This window comes from Triturus cristatus, chromosome 8, assembly GCF_964204655.1.
Source record: "Triturus cristatus chromosome 8, aTriCri1.1, whole genome shotgun sequence".
Lineage (NCBI taxonomy): Eukaryota > Metazoa > Chordata > Amphibia > Caudata > Salamandridae > Triturus > Triturus cristatus.
Genome location: NC_140591.1, coordinates 146,072,449 through 146,095,190, shown reverse-complemented (window position 1 = coordinate 146,095,190; position 22,742 = coordinate 146,072,449). Strand labels below are relative to the sequence as shown.

The 22,742-nt window shown below is 46.9% G+C and overlaps 1 protein-coding gene across 1 annotated transcript in view; it reads right to left on the bottom strand.

The window, feature by feature from the left end:
• Positions 1–4,718: 4,718 nt before the first annotated feature.
• Positions 4,719–22,742, bottom strand: part of LOC146801703 (cell surface glycoprotein CD200 receptor 1-A-like) — a 281,333-nt gene continuing 263,309 nt past the window's right edge. Inside the window, exon 6 of the mRNA XM_085621165.1 lies at positions 4,719–7,660. Coding sequence (XP_085477291.1) covers positions 7,565–7,660 — 96 coding nt within the window. The 3' untranslated portion in view covers positions 4,719–7,564. The remainder of the gene's footprint in view (positions 7,661–22,742) is intronic.

Sequence of the window (22,742 nt, the reverse complement as noted above, 5' to 3'; positions counted from 1 at the left end):
TGGTTGCTGCACCGCCACAGTTGCGCCACCCCGGGTTTGGTGGTCTACAGCAGCAGCTAAGAGACCAAAAAGAGTACTCAGTGTCCTTGTTTTCCTGCGGCACCAGGAGTAACACATTGGTTCTCAAGACCAAGAGATCTTTTCATAACTAAAATTAAGTAATCCTTTCACCACCAGGATTAACGAACTAAGACATCCTTTGACTAAGATAGCCTTTGACCGTCAGGACTAAGCTGTACTTTGACTCCCATGTTTAGGAGGTCACCATAAGTACCATGACTTCCATTGATCACTGGGGCCACCATATTCTTAAAATAAAAGGATTAATTATGCAATATGGGGCATTACTGGCCTTTTTCCCTGCACTGTTCCAGCTTCACCAGCCTAGCGCCAACATAGGCACCCTTGCTCCATGGTGCAAGGGTGCCTCTCTTATCTTCTGGGACCACCATGTTCTTAAACTAACAGGACTAATAATTCGTTTGACCACCCTTAGTAAGAAATATTTTGATGATCAGGACTATCACATTCAATATTGGAATAGTTTGACAGACCACACATCAATCATGATGGCCAGCTGCCAAACTTCCCCTAAGTTTTGGAATTTTTCAAAAACAAACTCCCAAAGCGGGAGTTTGTTTTGTGAAAAAAATAATTCTACCCACACTTTGGGAGTTTTTTCGTACGATGTGGGGGTAATTTCTTTCTTTCTTCTTTTAGCTGGCCCTCACCGCCAGAAATCCTGGAGGTGAGGGACAGTAAAAAAACAAACGCCATTCGAACGCCAACTCTAAATATGGCAGACTAGTGGATGGCTTATCTCTGATGGGTCATACTCCCTCAGGCCGTAGGACGAAGGTTTAAACCGATGGAGTAAATGTTAATCCGCCTGCATAAATCTTGAGGCCTGCAAGCTCAAAATCAAGAATGTGGACCAAGAGTTTGTCGTGCAGGGTACTCCATTGCTGCTACCATGAAGTACGATATCTGCCAAATTCTACTTTAGGGCCAATGTGTCCACCTTATGAAATCACTGCTTACCTGCTTTTTGTTTATGCCCCCAGTCTTCATTACTGTGCAAGGAACATTTTTTGTCAATAATTCTTTTATTTGTCCAACTTTCTATAATTATACCTCAGTGCTAATTTCCTCTATTTCTTTGAAGCCCTTTGGGCTCTCGAAGTCTGGCTTGCCTTGATGATGACCATCTAAGGTAACAATTGTATTGCTAGCCAGACAGACAGATTCGGGGACATTCATTTATGGTGTACCTTTTTCCTACTTGTGTCACTTGAGCACTGTGTGATCACTTAAAACTTCAACTTGCAATGCTTTACATTTTTAGGTCGAGCTTGGATTGACCTGGTCTATCCTCTTCTGTGGGCTCTGGCAAACCCACCGTTTGCCATTGGTTTCTATCTGTGGAAATCAGAAATGCCAGCTTGTTATTGGTGCATTTGTGTAAATGCCCCTCCTTTGCCTGCTTAGTTCGGTCCCTGGCGATTTCACTCAGAGATGGTTTTGTGTGGCAATCACACTGTACAGCATGTGATGGCCCCTCCTTCTTGTTTTTGTTTTTCACTCCTTGAAGTTTCATTTTGCTCTGCTTTGAATAGGTCACGTGATAGGTGCTGCCCCCGGTGATCTCTGTGCACAAGGAGATAGTCTAAGAACTGCTGCCTCCGTCCCTGAGGTCTCAATCCCCCTGAGCCCGTGCGTGACAGCCACTGGTAATCACCTGTAAAGCGGTTTACAGCCATTCTGAAAAAACGCATGTGTGCAACATAAACCTTGAAGAAGGAATGCTGTAGGTGTGGGATCCGTCAGTGGCTCAGGTTGGCAGGCGCTGATGTATATAAGATAAGGACAGGGCGGCTTTAGGGCAGTGGGACTGGTGCGGTCGCACTGGGCGCAGACCTGTGGAGGGGGGCGCTGTGACCTCAGGGGGGCGCTGTGTTTAGCAATATGTTACGGTGGGAGAGATAAGGGGCACTTTTGCAGGTGGTAGGGAGAGAATGCGAAGAGGTGGTCATGGGATGTGGGGGCGCCAAAAGTGAATGTCGCACAGGGCGCCATCAGAGCTAAAGTCGGCCCTGGATAAGGAGCTGTCTATCTGCTGGTGATGAATGCGGGGGTGCTGCCAGGGCAGCTCGTGGGGTGTGACCTGCGGAACCTTCTGTTTTCTATTGTAAACATGGGTGTGTGGCATGTGACATCTCATTTGTGTCTACACTTTCACGGGGCAGCCTCGCCTAGTGACTGGCTCAACGCGGCTTTTGTCAGAGTGAAACAGCAATAGTTCCAAACAATAATTACATCTTGTGTGACAATTAAAATGACAACAAAACAAAGTTTTGTCTTGATGCCAAGAGATCCAATGGGTGTTTCCTCACACAACAAATCAGAATCTATTAATACACGCAATGATGCACTCAACATACAGAAACATTAAAGCACAATCTAGGCTGCTAGAAGCCGTTATGTTTTTCGGTGTGCGCTACGATAGCAAAAACATGACACACATCCACGTGGAATCAACGAAGAGCGAAGAACGCGGGCACACATATACAATACATGATTCAACACACATACACAAATGCAGACCACACGCACACCTGAACTCACTCACCACATAACACAAAAACACACATATTCACAACACATCTTGGCCCGGCCCGGTGTATGTCCTTGAAGTGCCTATCGTTTTACGGGCCACCTGCCACCGTTTCGCCACTTCCCTTTCACCCACCTTCTGGATTATATGTACCCGTTTTCACCTAATTCCTCTTTCACTCGGATCCCCCACGGTCCCGTCTCTCTCCCACTGAGATCAATTAATTGCACAATTGTGTTCCAAGAACAGGGGAAGCCAAACATCTTTCGCTGCTTCACTTAACATATCTTTAAGCAGAATTAATATCAATATAGATTCGATTTCAGTCAGCACTTACAGCCTCACAGAGAGGAAACTGCTCATCTCCACTTGTGTAGCATGCCGCGGGCCCTAGGCAGAAGCAAATATGTCAGCAGTGTGGTGCCCGGGAAACTATTAGATTGGTACGGGCTTAATTGCCTAAGCATTCATTGAAAGAGAACACTTTTATACAGCAGGGTAGGACTCCAAATAAACTTGTGAATGCGACATTATCAGTAATAGTACATTTTCAAACAGCGCTTCACACGGTACGTCTCCTTCTTCTAAGAGGTGTAAATAACAGTTGAAACATGGAAGGCTGATTTCGCTTTACCAGGATTTGGCGAGCAGATCATAGCAGACGTCAACGGCGAGCGTTATCTCACGGAGACCCCCCTGCCAAAACCGTATTGCCGTCCAAAATTAGAATTAGTCCAAAAACACAAGTGTGCAAAAATATGCAAGTGTGCTGTGTCTCGCATAGTGCGTAGTGGGCCACTGCTAGGGAATTATGGGGCATATCAACAACAACCGGCGATAATTATCTCTAAGCGCACTTAGCGCTAGGATTATTATCGCCGGCTAGCGTGAATTTTTATCGCTGAGATAGCGTGCTATTAGCAACGCTTATCTCAACAGCGATAAAAATCCTCACGCTGACAGGCTAACGTGAGATTAGCGCTGGAAACCCAGCGATAATCTCACGTTACCTTGTTGATAGGGACAGGCAAATTTAGCCATGATATCCCCCTTCCATAGGATATCATGGCTAAATCAGAAAAATACCAGACGTAAAAAAAGCAGCGTTAACCGCGGTTAGCGCTGCTTTTTTTGTCTCTAATAGGGTTAGCGATATTCTTGATAATAGAAATGTCGCTTAGCGACATTTCTCCTATTATTTTACTCTGGAACGCCCCCTTTGCATCTCATTAGAGATGCAAGGGGAAGCGTAGAGTAAAAGGGTGCTAACATGCAAATTTGCATGTTAGCACCCTGTTGTTGATAGGGCGCTAGTTTTATCTCTCCTTTTTTGTCTTTTAAAGCCAAAAAAGCAGAGATAAAGCCTTTGTTGATATGCCCCTATGTGCGGGAAAATGGCTCACGTTGAGATGCTTAGTGGAATTTACTAATACAGTAGTTTGTAGGCAGGCCATTTCGAACGCATGGAAAATACTCTGCCCCAGTGAGAAGACATTTTGGGGCAAGGATGAGAGAGAGACTAGAACTTAGTGCCACATGTATCAACCTAATTTGCATTCCCAAGCGGTGCGAATCGCTAAATGTTTAGAATTTTTTTTTAATCAATGCAACTGATTTTTATAGCATGTAGGAGGATTAATTTGATATTTTGCTGTGTCTTCATTTAATAATATATTGGAAACACAAAATGTTGATATCCACATAACTGATGAATTCAAATAACTGATGTAGCCGGACTCTAATTGATTAGTGTGTGCCACACATATGTTTCAAACAACTTCACTCCAGAATTAAAAACACCAGGAGAATGGTTTCCTTCTGTCAAAAAGTAAGTATGTGTCTTGACATGTGTTCTGTAGGGAAGTAAACCGAGGTATATCATGATATCCCATAAATTCCTATTTGCTCGTATACTTGTTTGTCTATAAACTTGAAACAGTCAATATGTATTTCATACACGTATCATCAACATTAAAAGTAAACTTACCTCCTTTCAAGTGTATTATAGTGGATACAAGAACCCATAACGAAAGTAACAGCAATTTTGAATTAAATAATACTGTTTAAAATAAAACAAGTCGTACACATTTTCTTACTCATGTAATAAACCTCTTAAAATGACCATAAATTAACTTTATTTGCTTGTCTTGTCACTGAAGTCACTTCATTGAAGTATCATTCCACCAAAAGTACACTTTAAGTTGCACTTGTTCACTTTTCAGTAACAAACCCTAAAGTTCACAAATGCTCCTTTTAAACAGGTTCATAAAAAGCAAGCAGTATTGTTGGGCTTTAAGCTACATTCAGGTAGCATTTAATATTTGAGAGGATGCACAGTGCTCTCCCTCCAGATTGAATATGTGATAGCTGTGTAAATCAATGCTATTTTTGAAGGAGCGCTTTGTGGACCCCACCCAGATCATGCCTGCTCAATGTAAAAAATAAGAAGGTCAGATAAACACTTCATTAGTAGTAAACATATCTCTTGTGGTCCCTGTTATAGCCATAAGCCGAACATGATATTTTAATCAACATGATTACATCTAGTAATTCTACTCAATCACGTTTCCTACCATCATTTTCAGATTCTTTTAAAATATGCGCACCATTGCACCACTGAAGACAATGCTCAAACATATGGATGGATACTATATGTTAAATGTTGATGCCACTGTGCAAGAATGCAATAGAGCTCCCAGCAAATCTCGGATGAAGCAATCATGAAGTAGGCATCAGAGTTAGAGAGTGGTCAAGTTAAGTAGTGGGAAGCAGCAGCACCCGGAAAAATGCTTAAGAATAGAATTCTGGGACAGCGTAGGCAAACAGAGGGCAAGACAGTTTATCACACCTAAGTCGTGTGTTTTAATTACGTCAACACAATAATTTTCATTCTGAAAGATGGAAAGACTTCTAGTGGTTCTGACCGGCTGCCTGGCTAATTTTGAAGATGTGATGTTTTTACTTCATAAACTTAAACGTTTTGATAACCACAGGCAGAAGTATGTAGCTTCTAGCCGGATCGACCTCTCGCATTACCTGGGGAGTGCGATGCACTTTTGATCGCTTTCATCTTATGAACCCAAAGGGCATTCACATTCCATTTTGTCACTCGGTTAAGAGTGAAGGAAACCAGCATCCTGGGTTGAAGGTAGTGTATAGCATTAGCTTGTCTGGTTAAGAATATCAAATCACGGATGGACTCTTTCCTACATGTTGCTGCTGGTAATAAAAGCAGAGATAATGAAGAGTATGTAATGCAAAGAAACACAAAACCACATAGTACAAATTACAACACCAGAACATAATCTCTCATGAAGAAGTAACTAGACTATTGCTCTCAGAATAGAGACACTGAGTCAATGTTTATGCATCAGCAACTGACCAATGAGCAGGAGTACATTTGCAGAGTTGGACCTGACACACTACAATAGGTCTTAATATTTGTTAGACTAGAGAGCTCTACTTAAAGCTTAGACTAAAATCTTATCCCCTTCTGCAGGCCTTTGAAAAGATTCGGTCTCAAAGGTGGCCCGGAAGTCTTAAATCAACGTGTACTCGGTGCAGCTCTTGGAACCTTAGGGCCTGAAAGGTTACTCCATCAGAAACTGCCTTATTACAAGTGCCATAGGACATAATGCACTCATAATGAGGAGGATGGGATATTGGTCATATTTGTGATGAAGAATCAAACTCTTAATCAGGCCCACAGAGTCCACTTGAGCAAACACTACGGTGGCCATCATCAAGTGCAAGGTATCCAATCAGACAGGTTATCGTCATACGTAGCTTGAGTATTAAAGTGCAAGACGAACACCACCCTGAAGCTAATGAGAAATGACACATATCCACAACACCCTGTTGGGCGACATTTTCCATAACCACGCCTACATAAAAACCACTCAAGAGGAATGTTGATTAGTTAGGTCACCTCTCACGCACAAGACACTCTTCTGGAATAAGGAAGGTGGGACTTGAAATGGGCACATACTGGGCACACCTCCAGTTTGAAAGGGAAAATGCTGATCTGCAGTGTCTTGGCTGTCTCAAATAATCTCACTGCATGAAGTGACAACACTGTACAGTGTGCCATGAGTTGGTTTCCATATTATGAGTTTGAATTATCAAAAGGTCCCACAAAAGAGAAGTTCTTGAATGTCAAATTAAGCACGCCAGGCCTAATATTTAAATGCAAATTCCTAAATGTGTCCTGCAACAGAGTACAGAAATTATACTTTTTCACATGCACAGATACTAATCACGTGTGGCTTCCTATTTCTGCAGTCTATATTTGTTCACTGCGTGCTTGTCCCTCCTATCGCCCCTGTTTAGTAACTGGCACATGATAAATCGATATTAAACACTCTGTCGCATGCTCTTACAGAAGTTCTAGCTCGCTTAATGTTTGGGGTGGAATTGGTAGTTCTGTCCTTGCGTAGTTTTAGCATATGCAATACATTCTAGGGGCTTGTGTGTTATGTTTTGACATGTATAGGCAGTTCGTGCCCATTTCCTGATGCCACTCAGCACAAATGGGAAGCTGGTTTTGGCTGGGCATGGCTAGTCTTCAAATGAAGAAGGCGATAAGCAAGGGGGGACTAGTCTGGCTACCACAATCTGCCAGTGTCCCAGGTATTATGGATACTTGTTGTTTGATGACGTCACTAACCCCTTATTCACAGTAGTCTTTATTCTATTGTACCACCAGGGTCTCAATGCTGCAAGTGTCAAACATGAAATATGCACAAAACGTTGCTGCCACATTGTCTCTTAGAAGCCAATCCTTAAAATGTTCAAGGCTATGGAATGTAGTTGATTCCCCCGAATTACTACATGACACAATATGAATATGTTCTCTACTGTGGGTCTTGGCACTTTTCAAAGAGTAATGTCCCAAAGACACATCCATTCTGAAGATGTACAGCACTCGCTGTCATGTAAGTCGAGGACCTCTCAACTTTGAGTCCACTCAGCCGGCAGCTCTGAAACTGAACAGTAAATGGTGTTCACTTTCTGCATGTAGCTGGCATAAGGCTCCACTTCTTCAACCTAGAGAAATTCAGAAAGAAAAATGTCAAGATAAGAAGAATATTATGTTTCATTGCAAAATATAGAGAAGAAAAAGCAATTAATGAGGCAAGCGCACGCGAGGCCTCAGTATATTTGATCAGATCTCACCAGGCCGCCTACAGAGCTGGTGGAACCAAATCTGGACATAGTTTGGACACTCTTTATGTGTAAAGCGTAAGGTGTTAGGACATTCTGACCCAAACTTCTTCAAAGCTAGAGTAGCTGTCAATTGGGTTCTGGATAATGCAGACTTTTGTTGTAACTAATCTAATGTGTCATATCACACAGCATCGATTGAATGGATGAAATGATTAATTCAAGTTGTATAAATCACATAGCTGCCTAAAGGCGTCCTGGTCCTGGAAAAGCATCACGCCGCAGGGGAGAGGTTCAAAGGCTGGCAGTGAAAACAAATGTTTCAGAATCAGAGCTGCAGCTCCATCACTTCTTATCTGGGCAATGCTGAGAATGAATCCTACTTCCCACCTTGTCAGCTCATTTATGTTGACAGGATTAAATAGCCTGATTTTGCCTCATGCCTCATGTCAGCTTTATGCTCCTTTTTAAAAAAAAATGTCTCTGGAATATCACAAAAATCCTGTGACTACTGAGTCTCTGACACAAGCCATCGCAGAAATCCTTGCATGCTGGTGAGTCTCTGCCGAAACTATCCCAGGCATCCTGGGGCACTTGGATTCCTACTACTTGCTGTGTTCTTGCTGTATAACTCAGAACAAATAGTCCTATGATATTTTATATGTATTGCTTTAATTCCTTTAATTCTGATCTTAGGCGCAACTAGCCCTTTGATCTTAGTGTTGACACACTAACTGCGAACCTTAGGAGACAAGTTTTATTTGATATATGAAAAAATATGTGGAAAATATAATCCTCCTCCCTCCCCCCAGTGGCATAACAAAAGAGTGTATGTTTGGTAGCAGTGAATTGTACTAGTGCAGACGAAGACCACTGGAATAAATGCATCAAGTGTTATTTGAAATGGCAAATACAAAATAACAATAACACATTGCTTAAAAGCAAAAGAAAAAAGTTTGGTCTCAAAAGCATATATTGCCACAGTAGAACCTGGAACTGAAGGTAACTACTTTGGGCCAGATTGACAAAGGTAAATTAACACTTTTGTGTAAATTTACGATTTTGTGCAATTCACAAAGCAATTTTGTAAGTAGTATCTTTATGACTGCTTATCATTTTATGCGCGGAGTCCCCGCCACGAGTGCGGAGACTCCACACTTGTAAAGATGCTACTGCTTTGTGGATTGCAAAAAATCGTAAATTTACACAAAAGTGTAAGTTAACCTCTGTAAACCAGGCCCTTTGTGTGCCGATGTGCTCCTTGTGAAAGAACACGACCAATGGATGAAGAGGGCTGGCAGAAAGCCCCTATAAGTAAATACACTTTTATATATAATTTTAGAAAAATCTGAAGGTTTTGTCTAACAGCAGACCTAAAAAGAACTTGAGCTCTTCTAGTAATAAACAGGATGTATTTTCTCAGAAGATGTTTAAATAAGAAAAAAGACACAATTTGAAAGAAATGTGTTTCAAATGTATATCTTCAGTCTATTATATACTGACAAATTGCACCCAGCCACAGGGCGGCTGCATTTCACCATCAGGGGGAATAGACGACATATCTTTTGACAGACAACAAGGAGGCACCTATTCTCTACACCGCTGTGCCTGAAAATAAGGCCCATTCTCTGACTTTATGTCTAGAGCTTTCAAAGCCTTGATAAAAGCCCTATGGGCTACCTGCATGGGTGCAAAACATATATTACCTCATCAAACTACAATATGTCTGGATGAAAGTTACCAACACAATGATATTTTCTAGTAAAAAGGAAGAAATACACAATTACGGGTGCACAGCAATTGAACTTCCACTTGTATCAATTTTCAAAAAGATAAAGTCCAATGCATAATACAAAGCAAGGCTCCAACTTTTCTTTGAAAACTTTCTTTTTAAGATATGAGAACTTTAAATGTGTACTTTGGGGATTACCAGCTAACCTTTGTGTACTTTACTAACAATTAGGCTCTGCCAACCTTAATAAGGGAACAACCTCTGAAAATACTTGATTCACATATTATTAAAGGGGTTACTAAAGGTCTATTTGAGTTGAACCCTCTCAATCTGTCAGTAACAGTAAAAGGTACAAAATGTACTGTTGCAATAAACATTGACAATCGCTCTAGAAGAACGGAGACAAATTAGCTCCATCCTATTGTTTTTTTCACCTATTTAGCATCATTGTTTTACGTTTTGTGTTTGGTTTGTACTGTCCATGTTGGGACTGTGGATTGTTATTCGATCTCACAAGAGGTATTGCTTCACCAATATTTCATTGGGTACTTGGAAGAAACATAAGGGAAGATATTGGAATATGAAGAATAGGGACCCCTGGTGGGGTCAATATATGCTTCCAATAGGGAGCAGTATATTATATTTAAAAGATTTGCAAACATTTGTGATTATGCATTTGCAACGCCAGGGGGATGTGCTGTACTCTGCATGCAGAGTATATGTCATTGGTAAGCCAATTTATTGCCCATGATTCAGACCCTCATCGCATGGGTAACATAAACTAGCGGTAGCTAGGTTTGGTATGTCCCTTAAAGTTGATCAAGATAATTTGGAGTATATAGGTACTGAATTTGGACTATTTTAAAAATGCTAGAACTGCTACAGTGGTAGCAGATGTAAAATGTTTGTGCACATACTTCAAGTTCTAACAAGATGTAAAATGTTTGTGCACATACTTCAAGTTCTAACAGGTTAATTAAGCACTACGTCTCAATACAAAGTGGGTGGTATGAACATTAAACACCTAGCTACCAACAGTGAAAACTAGCATTGATAGATGAAAACACACAACTACACAAATCCAACTCATTTTTTAAGGAAGCACACAACAGCAGTTCAATAGTACAAATATGAAAAAAATTTAGATTAGTTAAACACAGTTTACAATTTATTATAACCTATTTATGTTTCACAATCTTTATTGGCAAGTAATGGATTACAATGGGGCAGATAACACAAGTTTCTATCCCTCCTTTGAGGTTTTCTCAAGAAAACAAAATTTTGGATTGCTACCAGTTAGAAAATATTCACTGCTTAAGGTAGAGTGTTAATGGAGCCATTATGATATAAACTATAGTCACATGCAAAAAGAAGATGATTAGGAAGTGTACCAATAATTGTTCCCAGCCCACCATTAGCTAAAGACCATCCAAAATATTTAGGGCCTGATTACGTGTATCAGACCGTCGAACCCGTGGTGGAGGTGCGGTGGCAGTCGTGGACCACCACAACAGTGGTCCGATCGCCGCATTAGGAGTACGGCTGTTGGACCAATTTGGGACTGCTGCAACCCCCAGGGATGCACGATCCCTGGCAGTGGCACGGGGCTGCAATATGCTTGGTGGTGCCATTGCGGCACCGCCAAGCATATTATGAGTTTCCTCACTGCGACCCAATCCATGGCGGTGAGCCTGCCATGGTAAAGGTGGTGGTGAGTTAACTCTGGGGGTCCTTGCTGGGCCCCCTAGTGCCTCTGTGCAGGGTGTGCTGGCAAAGGAGCACACGTTGTGCCCGCCTGTATGTGTGCACCCCCAGTTCCTCACAGAACAAAATGCGCAACATTGTGCATTTCGGTCCATGCAGGAATGAGCTTTGGCGTTCCCGTTGGGGTGTCTTTTTGAAAGGCACCGCTGTGGGAACTCCAAAGGACCGCCCATCACACCATGAGGAATCTCGTCATCTGGCTGGCGGCCGGCAGCCCTGTTTGGCAGTGTGGGAGAGGGGCGGTGGCATGGTAGCCCGATCCCACACCAGCAAACTTGTAATCATACCCATAGTGTTGGATTGAAACACTGTTCATGTGACTACTTGTTATATTCTAATATGGCCCTATCACAGGCCTACTTGATACTCCTACATATGCATGCTCCACCAGACCCATTAGAATAATTATTTGCTGATGGTGGACCGGAATCAGCTGATGAGTGCTGGGCACAGGAAATTGTGACATAAATCAATTGTTAAAGAAGGGGCCAAAGAAACAATAAGAAATTGGGGTACGAAAAGGTAGTTTACAATAGCATATGTGAGTTAAACATGATCTGGCAAGCATTTATTGTTTTAAATCACATAATTAGTAATAGTGTCATGTGTTTCTCCAAAATATTCAGACCCACTGTATAACTGATGCGGTGGCAGTCTGCGCGTACGTTGGGGAGTGGAATTCCCATTTAATTTGCTGGGGCTGTGGAATGCTGCAAATTGTTTGTAAACCTATAGACTGGTCAGCACAAATTGTTTGTACAAGTCAGTTTGATCGTTTTAAAAAAATCGTTTGAGTGATGGTTTGCAATTATTATGCCGATTACTGTTTTGATTGATTTTCAAAACTTTTTTAAAAGATTGGAACTTTTTCTGTTGAATCAATGTAATCCAATGGTATACATGTGGCTCAATTATTTTATCACCATCCCATCGTATTGTAACAAAATGGCAGTATAGTGGCTTCATTAAAAATGAATATTTAAGATTATGGTTCTAGACTGGCAGGCTTGCCCTATCTTTTACAAAAATGTGTTTATGTGTTGAGTAAAAGCTTTGGAAACATTTGTATCATTCATCCAGCAGTTCTGTAGAATGTGCTGTGTCCCTAATTGTGAGTACCAAAGCATGACATGGAAACTCGTAAAGGGCAAGGCAGGATCGGAGTGAACAGTAGATTCAAGCATCACACTGGAGGTGGTGAGGCAGAACAGATCCTCCATGTTCTAAGAGTATACCTCCTTGGAGTTTCCAGTGCTGCTTTTGTGCTTCATCACAAAGACTGAAAGGTCAGGCAGTTGCACCTGTCAGTGCAGTTTTGCACCTGACCAGCTGTTGCAATAGGACCATTTGAATTCATTATTGTTTTGAAAATGTGGCCTTTGCACCTGTCAGTTGGTAAAAATGTCATTTTTGCACTTATTGACTTATGCTAAGGAAGGTGAAACATTGCAGGGGCATCAGCACTAGATAACCTAGCACTGGTACAATCTACATACTCTGGCCCTGTTTACTCAACCAAACAGTGCTGAGCACATACTCAGCATTTAAACACTGGCAATGGTGGAACAAATTCTGATATTGTAATAATGGATCAGTAAACATTATCACATAAAAAAACGGTTTACGAATATTTACATTTAATAGGTTGCCCGTGTAGTGTTGCTTGCAGAAACGATGAGAATATAGTATGTTTGGAGCAAAAGTAACATGGATGGATGTGTTGGACTTCGCCTGAGGTGCCCGCCATGTGTGGTTGGCTGGCAGTGTGCATTGCAGTAACGGTACCTTTCCCTGGTCCTTTAATGCCTTCTCTATGAAGGTCATGTCACCTGTAGTATTGGACGGAAATCTTCAGCTTGTATCTCAAATGAGAAGGAGTAGAAGTGTCACTTGGGACAGGGCTGGACGTGGTGAGTAAAGTGATGCCTCCTGCGATGCACGAGCTGCACATGTGGCGCTTTCACCTGCGGCCCATGAGACCAGCTGGCACACAATCTGGCATTCCAGGTTGAGCGAATCCTTATGTGTGCCAGGCACCTGGAACGGCTTCCAGAGCTTCTCTCATGGCAAGTGCCATCACTGCATTTCACATAATCTCAGACGATAGCTAGATACCACACCACCCTTCATACAGGAAGCATTCTCCTGCTATGAGTACACACAGTCACACTGTCAGAAACTGGGTTATTAACTTAGGGGAGGGTGATGCCTACCAACCTCATAAACACTATCCAGTTAGGTCAAAACACTGTTATAAGAAAATTCCTGCTCAACCCATGGAAGTAGGATGCAATTCCTAGAGAAGTGTTTGTTCAAGCAGTACCAACAACTTTAAAATAAAGAAGACAGCACTTTTTTTTTTATAATTTAGGAAAATAGAGAAACATTTAAGGAGCAAAAAGACATCAAGATCATTAAATATGATAAAGTGAACCAGAGCTATGAAACATTCTCAGGCAAAATGTGTCAAGAAAATGTAGTGTCAATAAAAACAACAGTTCACAATTCTAAGTAAGTCCAAGTGTATTTAGACGTAATAGTCTCTAAAATAATTAATATCCTTCTCATAAATACCCAACAGCCAGTTAAAATTAAATAGTCGATCTTAAAAACCGTTTAAAGCAAAAACATAAAAATTCCAAACGTTGACATTAAATAGTATGTCAAAACAAGACCTTCTGATAAGCCTTTAAATGTAAGGCACGCCCCATTGCAATCCTTTCTGCATTCAATTTGATTAACATGTCAATGCTACACCAACTCTTATTCTCACTACATAGAGGCTTCAAATATTTAACTCTAATAGTTTTGAAATCAGGACATGATAACATGATCTGTACAAGAGTATTAGGACTCTGAGAACGACAATGACACGTTGATAGGAAATCCACCCAGGTCTCAGTTGATCTATTTTGAAGAACTAACATTGGAAAGAGCAAAAGTTCACAAAGTAGTTTAGGACTACACACAAGTGTCAAGTATGCTGAATTTCTTAATGTAGACTTTAACCAATGCAGGTGTTGAACAGTCTTTTGGTATTAATATATAGTAACTCTTGATTTAAAAGAGAATTGTTTGCATTTAGTTTGAGTAGACCTTTTGAAACTATTACTGGGTTCCCTTTTAAAATTTGCTTGTATTCAACTGAAACGCAAAACTTGGAACATAATGTAGTTAATCTGACTCTTGTCTTCTGTGCAAATAATATCTCACTTTTACAAAGTTCATAAAAACAGTCTTTAGCCACAAACTGCAATGTTGAATTTGAAAAAGTAGCAATAAGTTTAATTGTAGTCTCTTCTACTAAAATAGACAATGAACCATACCTGGCATATTTAAGACCATTCAACAGGCATTGGGTTTCAAATATTTTGTAAAATCTGCTGGCAGGCCTAAAAAGAATGCAGATTTGCCATATGTGACAGTAGGAACAATTGTTGCCAACTATGACTTAAAAATGGCAAAACTTTAGTACACACAAGGAGATGATGGACAGAGCGCTGAAACTTTTCAGACACTCAACCCCAGTCACCGATCTGGGTTGAATCCATCATCTTTGTTTAGCTCACTTCGTCACCTCAGTTCAGACCCAGCTACATGCAAATCAGTCTTGACCATGTGCCTCATGGGAGCAGTCCAGCCTGAACTGCCAAGCCAGGACTTCCCTGAACCGGAAACAAGCATCCTGGGTCCAGGTTCTAGGTAACGCCCTTCATCAGCCAGGGTGCTTGAATCCAGTGGCAAAGTGAGCAAGGGAGCCACGTCTGGGTGTACCTCCATATTTGTGGTAAAATCGGCAAATGTCAAGCAAGATTACCTACACTTTTAAACACGCTTGCTTAGCATAGCAAGCGTAGTTACGCTGGCTTTGCTGAGCAGGTAGTCACATCAATTAACTACCTAAAGTATTTATAGAAATAAACCTACTCAGTTTTGCATTAAAAATGCTCCATGTAGGGGGGGCGTGGCTAGCAGCCAAGCAAGATGGCCGCAGCCTAACGGAGCTCCGGGGGTGAGGCCGACTCCCCTGCCATCCGCACACTGATCCGCTTCATCAACTATCCCTACTGGCGCTGGGCTGGTAGCCTGCAGGAAGCGGCGCCGACTGAGCCGCCTCCGGGGCTCCTAAGTGCTCGTGAGCCTGATCGGCGTCGGCCCGCTAGTAGCGGCCTGTGCCGCCGGCCGCGACCGGGGCCTGGATTACACTGAGGGCCGCCCGTGGTGTGTGGGAGCCTGGGCAGTGGCTGTGCCCAGAAGCGACCGGAGCAACTGACGACGGCGGCGCTGGGGCGGACCGGGATCGCCCGAGACCTGCGACCAAGTGGAAGCGCCCCGGACTTTGCGGGGGGAATATTGTCCCCGAGCTCGTCCTGAGGAACTGCGTCCGGCGCTGTGATCCCCGGGGGCGTCGCCCCGCCGCCGGAGCAGCCCCGTGGAAGGCGTAAGTGGGGGCCTGCAGAGGATCACTGGGGAGCGGCCCCCGGGCTGCTGCAGTGAGCCGGAGCCGGGGACTGTGGCCGATCCCGGCGAGGACCGAGGTGCGTCGCCGGATTGAGGGTGGCAGCGCTGGAGCAGACCGCGATTGTCCGCGCCCTGAGGCCTGGTGAGAGCGCCCCGCATTGAGTGCAGTCTGCGGCGGTCCCTGCGGAGGGAGTATCGCTGCCGTGATCCGCAAGAGGGAGGCTCGCCTTGCGAGGCTGGGGCCGACGCTGTGATCCCCGGGGGGGCTGCCCCGTCATCGGCTCTGCGGCTGCCCCGGCGCGGCCCCGTGGACAAGGTGCGTGGGGGCCTCCGGGTTACTGTGGTGGGCCGGTGGCCGTCCGGTTGTTTGGAGGCTTGATTGCTGCTCCCGAGCTGTGTGGTGACCTTGCCCCCCCCCCCGGCCGACTGGGTGACGAGAAGAAACGTCCCGGGATGGCTCCCGCCGGCCCCAAGATGTCCGGGAAAGGGAATCGCACGCACCAGCAGGGTAAGCTGGACAAATTTGCCTACAATAAAGACGCGGCCGCGGGGGCCGGGAGGTCGGACGGGGCTGCTGCAGAGGCAGAAGCGCCTAAGGTAACACTGGAGGACATAATGCTTGCCCTTAACAAAGTGCAGACCACGGTAGGATCCATTTCCACGGATGTGTCCTTGCTCAGGGCGGACTTCCAAAAAATGTCGTCCAGGGTCACGGACGTGGAGCGCACCACGGCGGCTTTGACGAGTGACACTACCTTCCTGCTCCAACGGGTGTCCCAGTTGGAGGCTGAAACGAAACAAATGGGGGCGAAGATGGACGATCAGGAAGGGCGCTCCCGGCGTAATAACGTCCGCATAACGGGAATTCCCGAGAGTGAAGGGAAATCCGCCATGGACTTGTACATAGAGGACTTGATAAAAACCAGACTGCAGCCTCGGGGTCTCTCTTCATTCTTTTCGGTGGAGCGCGCCCACAGAGTGCCTGGGGGTAAGCCCAAGGTTGGGGCGCCCCCTCGACCGGTGCTGGCCCGCATCTTCAATTACCGCGACAGAGATGTCATCCTCCAGACGGCCCGGGTGGCGCCACCGTTACGGATTCAGAATTCGATGGTGTCGTTCTTCCCGGATTTCACGGCGGCGGTGGCGGCGCGGCGGAGAAGCTTCCTGGAGGTCAAGAAGACGCTGAGAGCCCGCGAACTGCCTTACTCCATGGTCTTTCCGGCACGCCTCCGGGTGGTGGTGGAGGGCAAGACCCTGTTCTTCGAGACGCCGGAGGAGGCGCACGACTGGCTCGAGGGCTGGAGGCCGGCGGGCGGCCCTGGGAGATCGGACAAGCGGAGGCGGCGAACAGAGGGGACGGCGGACGCCGGCGACCTGGATCCGGGAGGGGAGACATCGGACCGACCCTGATAGGCAGCGAGACTCCGTGCTGAATGCTTGTGACTGCCTTCAGGGGTGCCTCGAAGTGGAGGCCTTGTGGAACTAGACGGCGCCGGCTCAACGATATTTCAAGGGGTGATCAGTTGAACTTTGTCCAAAGGGGAGTATTTGGTCTTCCTCGGACCGCCCGCTCCACTACACGCAAGTACTGTTTTGGGACTTGGGATCTGAGCACTCTGCTGAGTTGGGGTGGCGGGCAGTTTTGAGTCCGTATGGCAGGGAGGCAGGGAGGGGGTGGGGGGGTAAGGGAATGTTCGCAAGTTTTGTTTTACAGTTTTTGTTTATAATGTCGTATATGTTTCAACACACAGTACACGCACCATGCAATGCAGGCACGGCCTGTGCCGCTCCGTTCATAGAATCAGCTCTGCGCTGCTCCTGCTGCGGGGATGGCTGACACAACGCTAGGGCGTTCCACTGGGGCCCCCTCACTCCGGCGCAGCCTCTCTCCCTCCTTACGTGGAACGTGCGCGGCTTAGGCGATAAGATTAAGAGGGGTTTGGTCCTCCAGAGTCTCAAGAGATGCTCCCCTGCGGTGGTCCTGTTGCAGGAGACCCACCTAATGGGCACTGCTAGTAAAGCGATGGATAGATGGGGGTACAAGATGGTGATACACTCTGACTTCTCCTCTGGTTCCCGCGGGGTGGGTATACTGGTAAAGAAACAGTCCCCGTTAATCATAAAAGGCACTCGGGCAGACGGTTCGGGGAGGTTTGCGGCGCTGCATGCCCAATGGGAGGGACGCCCCCTGAATATTGTTTCGGTTTACATTCCTCCTGCCCTGCATGCTGCGACTCTTCCTGCGCTGAGCAGCTTCTTGCTTGATCTACCGGAGGGAGAGCTTATAGTGGGCGGCGACTTTAATGCGGTGGTGGACGGCCTGCTTGACCGCCACCCGGAGCGGGCTGGTGGAGGGGGAGCGTCTCGCCTCGGGAGTTTCTTCGAGGCACTCGGACTGGCAGATATATGGAGGCTCACCACCCAACACAGCGCCACTACACATACTACTCGGGGGTGCATAAAAGTTTGACCAGAATAGACTACTTCCTGGGTTCGCAGGGCAGTCTCCAGTATGTAGACAGCGTGGAAATCAGGCCCAGGGGCATATCGGATCACTCACCGCTACTTCTACAATACACGCGCTACCACCTGACCAGGCGCCGTGTCCCCCCCTTGCACCCGTGTTATCTCCAAGTTCCCGACATCTGCAAAACACTCGGAAAGGCTACTAGTCTCTATTTCCAAGAAAACTCCTCGTCGGTAGACTCTCCGGCTACCCTCTGGGAGGCGTACAAAGCGGTCCTGAGAGGACACGCGGTCGCCTCCATTGCGGCGCACCGGCGCGCGCGGCATCTTGAGCTACAGTCGCTAGAGGCGGATCTTGCCGCGGCAGAGGCACAACAGGCCGCACATCCATCGCCTGCAACCTCCCGGGGATTACAGGTGGCGCAGGTGAAATATAAGGAGCACCTGGCGGACTGTACCAGGCGACGGCTAGAGGCCACGCGGCACAGAATCTACGATGTCGGGGACAAGACAGGGAAGCTGTTGGCATGGTTAGATAGAAGGGAGGGTGGTTCCAGGTGGATTGCGCAGCTCATTTCGGGGGAGGGTCAGAGGGCAACTGACCCGCGTGATATAGTGAACACCCTGGCGGGCCACTTCGCTGCGGTCTACTCCTCCGCTTCTTCCATGTCAGAGGAGGAGGCGATGTCGTATGTTCGAGATCTGGACATGCCCAGGTTAGCCCCTGCCGCGATGACGGCCTTGGAGGCCGATCTGACGGTGGACGAAATACAGGCTGCGGTGGGAGCGCTTCAGTCGGGTAAGGCGGTGGGTCCCAACGGCATCCCGGTTGAGCTGTACAAGAGGTTGATAGGGACGCTAGCTCCTCATCTGCTCACTATGTTTACCGATAGTCTGCAACGTGGCGAACTCCCTCCGGATCAGCGCACGGCAACTATTGTGGTCCTCCCGAAGCCTGGCAAGCCGGCGGAGGAGTGCACCTCCTACCGCCCCATCTCGCTCCTCAACGCAGAGGCCAAGATTCTGGCCAAGCTGCTGGCGGCTAGACTGACGCCGCACCTCGCCGACATTATACATCCGGACCAGTCTGGCTTTATGCCCGGCAGAAGTACGTCCCATAACCTGCGGCGTCTGCATGGTGTGTTGGCCCGGACGGGTCGGGTGAGTGAGCCGGCGGTGCTTCTGTCGTTGGACGCGCAAATGGCGTTCGACATGGTCGAGTGGCCCTTCCTGTTCGCGGTCCTTCGCCATCTGGGATTCGGGCCCAAATTCTGCGCCTGGATTCGTCTCCTGTACACTAAGCCGGTGGCTCATGTTGCGGCCAACGGGCATATGTCCGGCGATTTCCCCCTGTCGCGGGGCACGCGCCAAGGTTGCCCCCTGTCGCCCTTATTGCTTGCCCTTGTGTTGGAGCCGCTGGCGGCGTGGATACGCTGGGAACCCTCGATAAGGGGACTCCGATGGTCAGATGGCTGGGAGGACAGGGTTTCTCTCTATGCAGATGACGTCCTATTGTACTTGGCCTCCCCACGGCGCTCCATCCTCACGCTACTCAATATATGCAGGGTCTTCGGCAAGGCGTCGGGGTACACGATAAATTGGTCTAAATCCGTCATGTACGTGCTGTGTGGCCCTCCGCCGCAACTACCGGCGGATTGCCCCCTCAGGGTGGCGGAGGGGTCGTTCAAGTATTTGGGTGTCCACATCACTGCGGACCCAGTGGTATTCTATCAGAAGAATCTTCAGCCCCCGTTGGACCGTCTTCGTCGGGACGTCCGTCACTGGGGGGCGCTGCCACTGACCCTACTGGGGAGGGCGGCGCTTTTTAAGATGATGTCCCTGCCTCGCTTCATATACGTGCTCGAAAACACACCATATCCAGTGCCCCCGGCGTACTTCCGCTCAATCGCGGCGCAGGTGTCTAGTCTTCTGTGGCACAACCGACCGGCGCGTATTGCACAGTCCAAACTTACCCGCGGCTGGTACGACGGGGGGATAGCACTGCCCGACATCCAACTTTACTACTGGGCGACGCAACTCAAGGTCATCAATTATTGGCTCCATGCCCCGCACTCGGATCCGGCATTTAAAGCGGATAGAGCCATATTGGGCACGAGAGGTATGTTGTCGCCCCTGTACGATGGGAGGCTCGGCCCAGAACTCATTGGCCCCTTGCGACAAACAGTGGCCGTGTGGCACGCGGCCCAGGCCCGGCTGGGATGGAGAGGAGTTTGACCCAGCTCACCCCCTTGTGGGATGCGAAACGGCTCGGGAGACTTAGGCATAGCAGGGGCTTCGACAAATGGGATGACATCGGGATCTCCACAGTGGGCGACATGTGGCACAAGGGTGCAGTGATCACCTTCGCGCGCCTACAGCAACAATACGAGCTGGCGCCCACGGAATGGTTCCGGTACACACAAATTAAACACGCGCTGCTCGCCGCTTTGGGGCCTGGAGCCTCAGTTCCGGAAGCGTCACCACTGGAGGATAGGATGCTCACAGATTATATGCCCCAGCGGGCAACATCATTCACGTACCGTAAGCTAATAAATAATCTCCCGGACCCTATGGGCACCCTGCGGGAGAGGTGGTCCACTGATGTCGGGGACTTTGATGACCCGGACTGGAGGGAGGCGCTGGCGTCCCCCCGGGGGGCAGGGATACCTTCCAGGCTTCGGTTGGTACAGCTCCGGATTCTGCATAGGTCCTACTACACCAGGTACACACTCCACAAAATAGGAAGAGCACCCCACCCATTCTGCCTGCGCGGCTGCGGGGAGGAAGGCACCTTCTACCACACCATCTGGGAGTGTCCAAAAATCCAAGAATACTGGAGGCGAGTGATGCGTACGCTGTCCCAGGCGGGGGGGGGGTGTCGCTTGCACCGGAACCCAGGCGCTGCCTGCTAAATGTATGGGAGCCTAACGACCTGGGCAGGCAGGCTCAGTGTTGGGCCACAGTGGGCATCGTGCTAGCTAAACGGAACATAGCGCAGAAGTGGGGGGTGGGAGAGGTGCCGCTGCTGTCTGTATGGGGGCGTGACATGGATAGGGCTATGATAGCCGAGCGCTCAGTGTACATAGGGAGGGGTTGTCCCCAAAAATGGTCTAAAATATGGGGGGCATGGAACACATATCGGGGAGATATATGCGAGCCACCACCAACGCTTGATGATGAGACCCTTGATGCGGACTGAGGTCCAGGCCTCTATGGTAAACATTTGGGGTGCGACTGTTGGGGATGGGCGCCTGTGTGGGGGGATTGCCGGGAGGTGGGGGGCTGCACTGCTTCAGACTTTGTTATATGCTGAACAACGATTGAATGATCGACAATTGCTGTACTGTACTGTGTTAAAAGAAAATAATAAAAATGGTTTTAAAAAAAAAAAAATGCTCCATGTAAAATATGGTTGTTTTTTCCCTTACAGCATAACCTTGGTTTTAGTTGAGTTAATAATCAATTTTTTTTTGTTTTACTGTAATCTTCCAATGCATGTAGTTATTTTGTAAACTGATCAGGATGTGATTCGAAATAACCAGGTCATGTGCATAAAGTAGAGAATTTACTGGTGCACAACTTATTAGTGGGAGGTTATAGGTAAATTTAATTAAAGACAAAGGCAGGTCATATATAAACAAAGAGAACACCTATGTATAATCAACTCGCAAGCTTATGCCACTGAAGCCCACAACGTACCACAGTTCGCAATCCACCACAATCTAGGTGTGAGTTCAGCCCAACCGCAATATAGCAAGGTCAGATACACTAAGCCAATCATTCCAGTCAGAGATTTTATCTTTGGAATTGGTCTTTAAAATTTAAGTCGAAGGCTTTAAGCGCCTCCCCACAACCTAAATTGGCTGTTAAGAACCTAGGGGTCCTGATGAACAATGCCCTTTCACTCGAGAACCATGCAAAAAAAGTGTCAGGAACATGTTTCGGCCTTCTACGTGGTGTGAAACCCATTCTGAGTTTCATTGATGCACCTATCCGCCAAACATTTGTCCAAGCAATTGTGCTGTCCTGCCTGGACTATTACAATGGGCTCCTACTTGGAGTCAATAAAATGGTCACCAAAAGACTCAACGGGTACAGAACGCGGCAGCACGCATCCTTTTTGCCCTTCCAAAACACTAGCCTACCTCCCACCTCCTCCGCCGTCTGCACTGGCTGCTGATTGAACGGAGAGTCCAGTTTAAGACTCTCTGTATTACAGATAAGATCATGCATGGCCAAGCCCCTCAAATTCTGCAAGGGCTTTGTTCTCCATACATCCCAGGGCGGGCTCTGCGCTCGGCCGATATGCATCTGGCTAGTATTCCAAGAGTGCGCAGACAGAGAGCAGGTGGACGCTCTTTAAGGCATTGGCCTTAAAGGCCTTGTAGAATGCCACCCCTCTTGCTGTGCGGAGCAGACAAGATCATTGGGCCTTCAGGAAATTAACTAAAACTTGGCTTTTCTCCTCCATTTAGCTCTTCGTGTTCTCTTCTCCCTGGTCCTCTAGCGCTGGGAGGCCCCGATGTTGGGGCAGCCATGCTC